We start from the raw sequence: 12628 nt of genomic DNA on the forward strand, positions 1-12628 counted from the left end.
TCGCCTCCCGCGCGCGCTGCCCGGGGCTGAGGGACGTCGCCTGGAGAGTTGGAGGGGAGGGCGGGGGACGAGGGCGGGACCTGAGCCACTTCTTCCCTCCCTGGAAGCCTCGGTGGGGAGGCTGAGCCCTACAAAACCCGCCCCGGGCGGGCTGGCCAGGCGAGCTTCACCGCCGGGCTCCCAAAGCGCGCCGCGCCGGGGACGCGGGGGCCCGAGAGCCTGCGGGTCCCTGGACCACGCCGTGGCTCTGAGCGGTCGCCCACCATGCGCCCGAGGACCGCGCCGAGACCACCGGCGCTGCTGTTGACGCTCTTGCTGGTGCTCCTGGTGGCGGCGCCCACAGAGGGCAAGGTGAGTACCCGGGGGAGGGGCGGGGGGCGCCGCTTCCCCTGGCAGCCTGCCCGGTCCGCGGGGAGCGCTGGCCTTGAACCTCTGCTGGTAGGTGCGGTGACAGTGGGCTCCAGGCAGACCCCTTGTTGGAGCAAGCGAGGATGCCCCGGGACAGGTGGAATACGCGGGGTTGGAGGAAGAGGCGAGGGGGGAGAGGCTTGTTTCTGGCTCCCTAGAGATCAGGGGTGGGAGCTAGCCCTCCAGAGGGAGGGAGAGAGGGAGGCAGGTAGATAGATGGATGAATAGATGGATAGAAATGCAGGCAGATAGAGAGAGAGAGATGTGGGCGGATAGATTATCGCCAGGGATGAACGCTTAAGAGCACCGGATGTAGAGACACGCGAGGTCACCCTGGTGAATTAGAGCAGGCAGCATGGCCTGGCAGATAGGACAGAGGGCTGGAGTTCCAGCCCTGCCACTTCGTAGATGTCATCTCACACCGAACTCTGACCCCTCCTGTTCCTCCTTATCCATACTTGCCCTCCGGGGTTCCATCAGTTTTGTTGAGAAAAGCAAATGCATCACTGAAAAGTTAGTACAGAACTCATGTTAGGATAAATCAAGCAATCTGTCTCCGTGATTTCTGTTCGAAATGTGAGAGATCCTGGATTCATTTAAATCCCCTTGCATATTTCTTGTTATCTGAGAAGATACATTTTTTTGTCCTCAAAACTGTTAGGACTCCTGGAGTAGACTTACTCGATTTTAACTGGTGTAAGTGCAATTTAACTTTTCAGATGCTTTCTGTGACTTCTATTTTTGTAAGTTTTAAGAACTTAATTTGGGATGACAGTGCAGTATAAATTTCATTTCCCAGGATGATCAGATTTTTTTTTTTTTTACAAATATCATGGTTAAGATTGTGATTGGAAATTAATCATCACATAAGTATGTGTTACATGAAAAGATTCTTCCAACCTACAGCCACAAGTAATCCAAGCATTTTCTTTTCAAATTAAACTTTATGACATTGCAGGTGAAGCTAAAACCCTCTTTATCATCTCCATACCTTCCCCCACCCCTGTCTAAAGAAGGGTATCCATTCTCACCACTTTGGGTTTCTTTTCAGATATTTTTCTGTGCATGCGCATATGCATGTATAGACCCACAAACAATATGTCTTGTATGTATTTTTAACATAACTGGTACCATATACCTATGCTGTATATATACTTTTGCCTTCTACAGGTCTATCTACGCCAGTATTTAAGACAGATCTACCTCTTTTTCTTTTTGCATTGTTGCAGTTTTCCACAGTGTGAATACGCCAAGTTTAACTGAGCCATTTCCCTATCAATGAACATTTAGGCTCTTTAGTGTTTTATACTCTAAAGGATATTGTAATCCATGTAATCTCTTCATGAAGTTGGTTCTAATAAAAATGTGCTTTACCTAGACTAAGGATGACCAACCCAGGTAGCTCAGTATTTCTGAAGATGATGGATAGAATTCAATCTAAGTCAGTATAGAATGTCTGCCAGCATTAATCCAGAAACAAATACAAGTGAAAAAAAAAAAAATAGCTGAAGTATCTGTATGTGTGTATGAGAAGGGCTGGGTTTGCACATTCTTCTAGAGTCCAAAGAAGAGGGGAGATTAGGGACAGGTGGAGAAAGAGGGGAAATATTACCGAGTAAAAACCAGCCTGAAAAAAGGATGCTCTGTGATCCTACTGCCTCTACTTATACCAATTTTCAATTATACTGTCATATTCCTTTATTGTTTTTTACATAAGAAATTTTCTGTCTTACTTTTGGCCAAATCTTGGAGGCTACCTGCTGAAGTTACAATGAATCCATTCGTATTATTTTTATCATGATTTGAAGTGAGCCTCTGTTAAAACTTTGCTGAGTTACACAGTGTCATTAGAAAGCATGAAATGTGCCCTCGTCACATAGAAAAAAAGAAATCACAGCAAATTAACTGATAACTGGTTTGCATGGTGCCAGCATGGCTCCCTCCCAAGGGTAACTCTGATGTTGGGCGAGGCTCTTGACCTCTCTGAGCCTCACTCTTTTTCATCTATAACATGAGGGAGTTTAAACCCTTTGTGAGGTCAGCAGGTGAGGTTTAACTGAGTGAGGCTTTGCGGGGAGTGGAGGCACTCTTTAGGGCCAACTAAATCTTGGCATTCTAGAATTCAGAATTAGCAATACCAGAATCCACCTTTTTCAGAAAAGAAGCTGGGAATCTAGTTTCCGTTAGAAATCTCTTAAATTCTAAATATTAGCAAAGAAATTAAAACTTTACAGAAGAAACAAACTGTAAGTTAAGAGCCAGGTATAGTCATTGGTCCATCCTATTTATCATCTTTGTGCTACGTAGTTACAGACATATTTTGCTCTAAATTCCTGTGATTTCATGTTCGCATTTCTCAAAACAAAGAAATAGCACTGTTCACCCTCTATTCGGAGTTCAGGCAGGGTGGAACTGTCCACCCACACAATTTGTTCTGAAGAACCCTGAGTAAAATCCTGCTGCTGCATTGCTGAAGGCATCCAGTTCCAGGCCTGACTATTCAGTACATGCCCAGTTTTTATAGCTGTTCCCAGGCCCAACTCAAAACTGGGAGGCACTCTGCCCCTGCCACCGGCGGCAGGTCTTGGAGAAGCGCAGAGAAAGCGCCTTCTCTGATTATCTGGGGAAGGTGAGATTCATGGTTTGAGATATCGTACTTTATCCTTCCTCTCTTTGCCTTAAAATTCCAGACAGGGCAGGAATATGGCCAGCAAGTATCAGGAGCCGAATAACAGCTGTGTTTAGGGAGGGTGCTTCTCAATTGATTTGGTTTTTAAATCTAAAAACAAAAATTAAGTTGAATTAAGAAATGTTTCAAACAAAAAGTCATGTAACAGACTCCAGTTTATCCGTCTCTGAGATTAAGCAAGTATTAAGTTTGGACCTGTTTGTTCTCACATCTCTCCCTTCAGGAAAATAATAAGTAAATACAAAAAGCCCTACATTCATTTTTTGCCTCCTCTTCCACGCATGGTTTTATATTTATGCACCATGGATGCGCGTGTGTGTGTGTGTGTCAGTCACCATAAAAAATAAATGCTATTGTTGTACGGTCCTTCAAGTGTAATAAATGATTTCACATGATACATACCTATTGGAGCTTGCTTGTGTCAGTTAGCAGGATGTTTCTGGATTTCATCCACGTTGAAACATAGAGATGTGATTTGTTTACATGCATATAAATGTAATAGCTGCCACATAGTATCCAGTTACATAAATAAAATACAATTTATTTTTCCATCTGCCCAAACAGTAAGTTTGTTTCTTTGCTCTCATCTTACAGAATTGAAATTTACAGCTTTGTATATGTACCATTGTGACAACCAGATGGTGAATTGCTAGGGGGAATTCAAAGAGGGTTATCAGAGAAAACATATTTTAAATTGTGTTAGGGATTGTCAAATCGACTCCTACAACTTGCCAGAATACCTGTCTTCCTATATCCTCAGCAAAACTTGATGTACTGAGATGTTAATGGATGTGAAATCGGATGTTGTTTTGACTAGTGAGTTTAGGAACCTTAGCATTTTTTGATTGACAGTCTATAATTCTCTCTGAGTGAATTGCATAAATAGGTCTTTGCCTATTTATCTTTTGTGACCTTTGCCTTTTTGTTACTAATTAATTAGAAGTTGTTTATATTTGGATGCTGAATTAATTCTGCTATTTAAATGTGCAGAAAATACTTCATTCCAGGTTTTGGCTTACCTTTTCATTTAGTTATTGGTGCCTTAACATATAATTTTTCTTTTCACTATAATCTCAAACTTATCCATGTTTTCCTTGATTTCGTTGATTTTGTGTTTTGCATCTTGTTGAGATCTTTTCCTTCCCTGGGATTATAAAAATGTTCTCCTATGTTAAAAAAATTATAGTTTAATTCTTTTGCATTTAAGACTCAATCTTTGAATTGTTTTCTACTTCTGGGATTATAATCTTATCTTTCTCCATATAGAAAAAGAATTGTCCCAACATTATTTATTAAAAAGTTCATCCTTTTCCTCACTGTTTTGCTATGTTACATCTGCAAACATGTGTACCAAGCACTCATTAATATTTGATCTGTTTGAATTCTTACATGGGTCTGTTTATTCAGGGCTTTAATTTCTCACAATGTTTTAGAGTTTTCTGGGTTTTTCTAATTTCTAAGTATTTGACATTCTTAGTGTTATTATAAATAATATATTCTTTTAAAAATGTATAGTCTAATTAATATAAATTTATTTAAAAAGTAGTTGAATTTTATATTTGGACTTTGATCAAGCAACTTTGAATAGTCCAAATGCATTTAAGGCTAAAAAGCTTCCCCTAAACACTGTTTCAGCTGCATCATACAAGTTTTGATAAAAAACTACTTTAATATCATTAAGTTCAAAATCTTTTCCAATTTTTTCTTTGTCTTATGGGTTATTTAAATGTTTACTTCTTAATTTTGAAGCATAGGAAAATTTTCTAGTTTTTTTATTGAATTGTGGTAGAGATGATATTCTGACTTCAATTTTTTCTGTATTTCTTGTCACTAGATCAAGATTTTTTATTGTGTTATTGAAATTGTGACATGTGTGCATACGTGGGATTTTTTTTTGTATATCCTGTATTTAACCTGAGATTATCTATTTTCCATTATCTTGAACATTCTCAGATTTTTTTAATGTTTTTAATTAATTTTTTTTTTTACTTTTTGTTTTGTTTTTGGGTACAGTCGATTAATATTGCGATAGTTTCAGGTGAACGGCAAAGGAACTCAGCCATACATACACTTGTATCCATTCCCCCCCCCAAGCTCCCCTCTCATCCAGGCTGCCATCTAACACTGAGCAGAGTTCCCTGTGCTGCACAGTAGGTGCTTGTTGGGTATCCATTTCAATATAGCAGTGTGTGCATGTCCATTCCAAACGCCCGAACTGTTCCTTCCCCTTGGCAACTGTAAGTTCGTTCTCTGAGTCTGTGAATCTCTTCTGTTCTGTAAGTTCATTTGTATGATATCTTTTTGGATTCCACATATAAGGGATGCCATACGATATTTCTCCTCTGTCAGACGTTTATTTTTTATATTTCTCCTCCCCACTCTCTACTCTTGGCATTTTCAGGAGCCAAGCTCAGGCTTCTCATTTTTCCTCCAGTTCTCCTGACTTCTTATGTTAGATATCTTTCCTGTGCAACTGAGCTTCTCCTGGCGCTTCCTGCCTGAGAGGCCAGTTTGGCCATGGGCTTCACACAGGCACGGCCTTATGTGCCTTGAGACTCCCCCGTGGCTTCCTGTTGCACCCCAAAAGTGCAGGCCGTTAACACCTGTGAGGCAAGCTCTGACCAGTGGAAGGTGGGAACCATTGGATAAACTATTCTCTTTTCCCCACAGAAGAAGGGTCTTGAACTGCAGAGGTTCTCACAGACTCTCCAGGAGACCCCCTCATCAGTTGTACCAGACGAAATTGTAACATACTGAGCTTTTCTTTTTTTCTGGAAGAAAGATATTTATCATTTATAACAGATATTTATAATTTAAACTACATGATTGTATACACTACAAATGAAGGCTAGCTCAGGTTCTTTCCTAGTAACAAGCTTCCAGAAACCTCGACAATATCTTCAGTATAAACCCATGCAGGTAGAATATTGATCAGAAAACCCTAAGCTGGATGTCACTTCCGGGTTTAAATGAAACCTGGATAATTCTCATCAGATCAGATCAGATCAGTCACTCAGTTGTGTCCGACTCTTTGCGACCCCATGAATCGCAGCACGCCAGGCCTCCCTATCCATCACCAACTCCCGGAGTTCACCCAGACTCACGTCCATCGAGTCAGTGATGCCATCCAGCCATCTCATCCTCTGTCGTTCCCTTCTCCTCTTGCCCCCAATCCCTCCCAGCATCAGAGTCTTTTCCAATGAGTCAACTCTTCGCATGAGGTGGCCAAAGTACTGGAGTTTCAGCTTTAGCATCACTCCTTCCAAAGAAATCCCAGGGCTGGATCTCCTTCAGAATGGACTGGTTGGATCTCCTTGCAGTCCAAGGGACTCTCAAGAGTCTTCTCCAACACCACAGTTCAAAAGCATCAATTTTTCGGCGCTCAGGCTTCTTCACAGTCCAACTCTCACATCCATACATGACCACAGGAAAAACCATAGCCTTGACTAGACGAACCTTTGTTGGCAAAGTAATGTCTCTGCTTTTGAATATGCTATCTAGGTTGGTCATAACTTTCCTTCCAAGGAGTAAGCGTCTTTTAATTTCATGGCTGCAGTCACCATCTGTAGTGATTTTGGAGCCCAGAAAAATAAAGTCTGACACTGTTTCCACTGTTTCCCCATCTATTTCCCATGAAGTGATGGGACTGGATGCCATGATCTTCGTTTTCTGAATGTTGAGCTTTAAGCCAACTTTTTCACTCTCCACTTTCACTTTCATCAAGAGGCTTTTGAGTTCCTCTTCACTTTCTGCCATAAGGGTGGTGTCATCTGCATATCTGAGGTTATTGATATTTCTCCCAGCAATCTTGATAGGCCCCAGTAAAACTACTAGGAAAACCTAAGGCTTCTTGATAATAACTTTTACTCACTTTCAGTCTTCACTTTCGTGCATTGGAGAAGGAAATGGCAACCCACTCCAGTGTTCTTGCCTGGAGAATCCCAGGGACGGGGGAGCCTGGGAATCCTGTCTATGGGATCGCACAGAGTCGCACACGACCGAAGCGACTCAGCAGCAGCAGCAAAGGAGAGTGAACCCAAGAAATCACAGTAGCTGCCTTTCTTATGGGCTTCCCAGGAGGTGCTAGTGGTCAAGAACTGCTTGCCAATGAGGAGGCATAAGAGATGTGGGTTTGATTCTTGGGTTGGAAAGATCCCCTGGAGCAGAGAATGGCAACCCACTGCAGTATTCTTGCCTGGAGAATTCCATGGACAGAGGAGCCCGGTGGGTCATGACCCACCTCAGTTCAAGTCCCTATACACAGTGACTGTGACCTTGAAGAATGTGTCCCTGTTGCATTTCCATATCCCTCATCACTGAAAGTTGTCAACAACTTAAATGCTCAAGACAGTCTCTCTGGTGTCCATCACGGGCTCAGTAACTGTTCACTCTCATTATTACTGTCATCACAATCATTACTATTGCTAACATACTGGACTTCTGTTTCCCAACCTGCTGTATCTTATGACGTGCTCCCATCCATCTTTCAATGTTGAATTCTCTCTGCTACTGTTTGTAATGTCCAGGAGATTTTCAATCTACTGTAATTTTCCATAATGAAAAAGAACTCGGAACTATTCAACAAGGGTTATAACCCCAAACGTATTAATCCCAGTTTTTTAAAACTTTCTGCCTTAGTTTCATCATCTTAAAATGAAAGTAAGAGATCTACCTCAGGATTGTATGAGGATTAAATGATTTAACACATACAAAACACACTCTACCATGCCTGTCACATAGTAATCATCCAGTAAATGTGAAATGTGATTATTTTTATTCCCTAAATGTGACTTTCAATGACTATTCTTATTTCTAGACGTTCTTTTGGACTCTAAGTCTGTCTAGGGTTTTCTGATTTGTTGGGGTTATTTTTCGGTCTTTTTTGTAGGGATTTTTTCCTCCTTTTTATACCTTTAGTCATTTTGCACTTATTTGTATTATCTTTCTGATTCTTTTTGTATGATTTCAAGATTTGGGAGTGTGTCTTATTTCTTCAGTCTGTTGACTGACTCTCACTCATGGGGAGACTCTGAAAATGAGAGATTTGGGGGAAATAAGCCTCCTCTGTCATCACAGCTTGCGCCCTCACCCACTCATTGCTCCCACACTGGAGCTGTCCTGCCTTGGGAGAAAAAAAAGAGCAAAGTAGTTCTAAGGCTCCCAGGGGGATTTTCCCCACTTAGACAGACTTATGCAATAACAGTAATGGTTTGGGGGGAGGGGGATGGGCACCCAAGCACGTTTCCGTTCCTGTCCTCAAGGTCACCCTCCTCAAGACCTCTCCTACTGCCCACTTCCTCCAAACATGCTATTCTTACATTTTTTAAAGTGTTTTTAAAATTTATTTATTTATAATTAGAGGATAATTGCTTTACAATGCATTGGTTTCTGCCATACATCAACATGAATCGGTCATAGATATACATATATGTATCCCTCTTGAACCTCCCTGGAGAAGGCACTGGCATCCCACTCCAGTACTCTTGCCTGGAAAATCCCATGGACTGAAGAGCCTGGTGGGCTGCAGTCCATGGGGGTCACTAAGAGTTGGACACGACTGAGCGACTTCACTTTCACTTTCCACTTTCATGCATTGGAGGAGGAAATGGCAACCCACTCCAGTATTCTTGCCTGGAGAATCCCAGGGAGGGGGGAGCCTGATGGGCTGCTGTCTACGGGGTTGCACAGAGTCGGACATGACTGAAGCGACTTAGCAGCAGCAGCAGCTTGAACCTCCCTCCCACTTAACCACCCCCATCCCACCCCTCTTTGTTGTCCCAGAGCACCAGGTTGAGCTCCAGCCTAGACTTAGATTTGATGACCGGGGCAAGGTCAAGGCCACACAGCAAAGCCACCAGCTTTGTCTCTCTGAACAGACTAAGGGTCTTGCTCCTTGAGTATTTCTGTGGGGTTACAGTCCTTGGTTGGTTTCCAAACATGGTCTAGGGAAATAGTCTGAATTAAATGCAATTTGTCATTGTATTTCCCTTATCATTGTTACCGTGTTACCCAGAACACAGTAATAACTGCCCGGTGTTACCTGTACCTAAGGTTAACTTTGTTAAATACTGCAATTGATTAAGACCCCCAAACCTATATGTGTTTGCGTCTGACAGCTGGGCTGTCTGGTCTACACACATCCTGTGGTCCTTCATCCTTGTGCAGTTAACCACACACATGTTTGACCTTCAGTCAAAAAGCAGCCATCCATCGCTTCTCAGCCTTTTGGCTAAGATCAAGTGTAAAAAGCAGCCATCCACAGTCATAGATTTTTCAAGATCAGTAAAAAAAACTTTGTTCTACAAAGTTTATATCCACCTCAGCCTAAACTTTGTAATCATAACAGCTTTTCACCATAGGTCATTTATTTCACCTCTGTTTTCAGTTTAAGAAAATAAGGAAACCAAAATTATATCAACTTCTTAACAGGATAGACAAGTTCCATATTAGCCCTACTACCATGGCCTGGGGCTTAACCTCTCTGAGTTGCCTCATCTCTAACAATCTGATAAAAAGCATCTTACTCCAAGTTCTACATCATCGCACAAGATCTAATCACTGGCTCTTGTCTTCTCTAAACACCCACCCATGCATATTCTCATTTCTCCTGGGGTTCTTCCGGTAACCCTCAATTAAGACTTCTGGCTTCAAGTATGTTTCCTTAGCCAAAATTGAATTAAATTATATCAGCTTTATATGTAATATAAGCTTTTTTCACTTTCATTGCTTTTGTAAGTTGGATAAATAAATGTCTATGTTCATGACATCCTAGGAGTGGAGCCATAACTAGGAGTCATATATATAATTTAAAATTTTCCAGTAGCTACATTAAAAAAGAAACAGATGAAATTTATTTTGATCTATTTTATTTATTCTAATATATCCATAACAGTATCATCACAACATGTAATCACTATTATAAACATTGAGAAATATGTATCTTCTTTTTGTATTAAGTTTTCAAAATCTGCTGTCTGTTTTGCCTTCTAGAACCTTCCAGTTCAACTAACTACATTTCAGGTGTCTATAGCCATGTGTGGCCATCATTCTAGATAGCAGAAATCTAGGTAAATTACATCCAGATATGAGAAGGGGTTACAGTCCATAAGCGTTTATCTCTGGATAGAACACATTTGCTTTGATTATTTGCCATAAGAAATAAACATGTGGTCAAATAATAAACATCAATTAAAGGCAGTAAGTCAGTATGGGTTGTGCCTAAATACCCATGGAAATTTTTTCTCCAGAAAAGTAAGATAGTTGGCCTTAGCTACAATGTTTAAAACTATGCAGATTACCATTTGTACAAGTTTAATTATATTGCAATTATATTGCTCCATTATCAAAATATGAGTAAGTTATACACACAAAAATAATTGAAAACACATCACAGAAACAGCAAACACTTGGCAAAAGAAATGGAGAAAATTATGAATGTGTTGAAAACCAACATGTTATACCTTACCTTTCATCTTAAACTATAGACTGCGTGCTCAGTCCTATCTGACTCTTTGCAACCCCAATAAAATGTAGCCCACCAGATTCCTCTGTCCATGAGGTTATCAAGGCAAGAATACTGGAGTGGTTTGCCATTTCCTCCTCCAGGAGATCCTTCTGACCCAGGGACTGAACCCATGTCTCCTGCATTTGCATTGGCAGGCAAGTTCTTGACCACTGAGCTACCTGGGAAGGCAAACTATAGACTAAATTATCACTTATCACTAAAGTTCAGCCAAGTAACAAGGTTAGTATTAGCCTGAACAAGTTGCTTCCAAAAAGGTCTCTAGTTTTCTTACCTGAAAATGATGCTACTATCATTACTGCTCGATACAGTACTTGATACAAAGTAATACCCAGCTTTTATATTCTAGCCACAGTTATTTTATTATCTTTAATAAAAGCAGGAAAGAGAACAGGACAGAGACATGGGCACATGGCGAGCTGCTGGGGATAAACCAAACAGCCTGAATCCCTAACCATGATGGATCTGGGATTCTAGTGGAGCAGAAGAGAGAGACAGGAGCTCAGTAAACAAATGTGCAACTATGGATTTTGGTACCTGCTGGAAGAGAATGGGATGTGGTGATGGAGAAGAAGTTTTATCTTAGCCCACCTTTCTTAGAAAGCAGCATACAGGATAAGGCCTAAGAAACCAGCACGGAGATAGCCTTGGGAAGAACTGAGAAATATGGTCCAGGACTTCTAGACCATGGAGGGAGGCAAGACACTTTCAATCTTTTGGCTCCTGAGTTGTCGAAGCATAAAACTAAGACCAACAGAACTTTTTTTTAAAAGGGAGGAGGGAAGAAAAGAGCTGAGTTTATTTAGTCACCACCAAGGGAACACATGCCCCTGAAGGAATATGCTGAGTGTTTTGTTAGAGGTGGGAGGAAGGATGGGGAACAGGGAGGCAGGGGACCCCAGAGAAGGACAACTCATGGTGGTCCTGCTAATAAGGATGGAAAGCTGCTCACTGAACAGGGTGGGATAAGTTCACAGGCCTGTATGTAGCTGATCATGGTATGATTTTAAGGTCTGCACTTAACAAATAAGTATTTTAACAAAAAAAGGTACGATGCTGTGTTTATGCTATTCACAAGATAGTTGTCACATTAGTAATGGATGAGTCACAAATTCACAGCGCAGCTTGGTAATGGGCCCACATATAAAGTGGTGTGATGAAAACCTTCTTTTGCTAACTGTCTCTTCTCAGCCTCAGAGGAATGGGTCTGGGTTTGCCCCATGTGGCTGTGAAGAGGTGAAGCTGAGCCAAAGAGATCTTGTCCCAGGTGATGTAGGCCCAGGCCAGGGAAGGCTCTAAACCAGGGAAGGATGAAATCCACTTAAGGACTGGAGACCTCCTCACTCCAAACCCAGTAGCACCAAGCTCTCTTGGGTGCAGGTCTGGGAGACAGAATGTCATGTCAGGCTCCACTCCAGGCCTCCCCAGCTGGAATCTGCAGTTAACGTATTCAAAGGATTCCTGGGTATATTATTGTCTGAGAACTGCATTGGCTTGATAAGGACACTGGAGGGTCCTTCAAACTGTGATTGGCCCTGGAGTATTTCAGAAGGACAGTAACATGATCCCAGTTTTAAAGATCCATGTGGCTGATCCCCGGGGAAGGTTGACTGCTCTCTCCCTGGGAACCCAGCCTATGTGAAGAAGTAACCACACAGGAATCAAGTCTTGCTGGTGCTTTCTCTTTGGATTCTGGTGTCTTGGAAATCAGAAAGAAAGGAAGGGAGGAGAACCAGTCTAGACCAGTAGAGCAGGTGTGCAGTCTGTCTTAATTGATTCAGTGAGGTTATTCTGATAATTATTTATGTACAAACAGAGGAAGGTTAAAAATCCAGTTCTTGAAAAAAAAAATCTAGTCCATGGTGTACTGCTCTGTACACACAAGATCAGACTATCAAAAAATATTTCCTTTGAAGGAAGTCCATAAAAGATGGGATATATGTACACGTATAGCTGATTCACTTTGCTGCATAGTAAATTCTAACACAGCATTGTAAAGGAACTATACT

General features: G+C 41.6%; 1 protein-coding gene across 1 annotated transcript in view; it reads left to right on the forward strand.

Moving 5' to 3' along the window:
• The first annotated feature begins 159 nt into the window (after positions 1-159).
• Positions 160-12628, forward strand: part of COL4A3 (collagen type IV alpha 3 chain) — a 158411-nt gene continuing 145942 nt past the window's right edge. Inside the window, exon 1 of the mRNA XM_055573649.1 lies at positions 160-351. Coding sequence (XP_055429624.1) covers positions 265-351 — 87 coding nt within the window. The 5' untranslated portion in view covers positions 160-264. The remainder of the gene's footprint in view (positions 352-12628) is intronic.

The sequence above is a fragment of the Bubalus kerabau genome, chromosome 3 (assembly GCF_029407905.1).
Source record: "Bubalus kerabau isolate K-KA32 ecotype Philippines breed swamp buffalo chromosome 3, PCC_UOA_SB_1v2, whole genome shotgun sequence".
NCBI classification, from domain to species: Eukaryota; Metazoa; Chordata; class Mammalia; order Artiodactyla; family Bovidae; genus Bubalus; species Bubalus kerabau.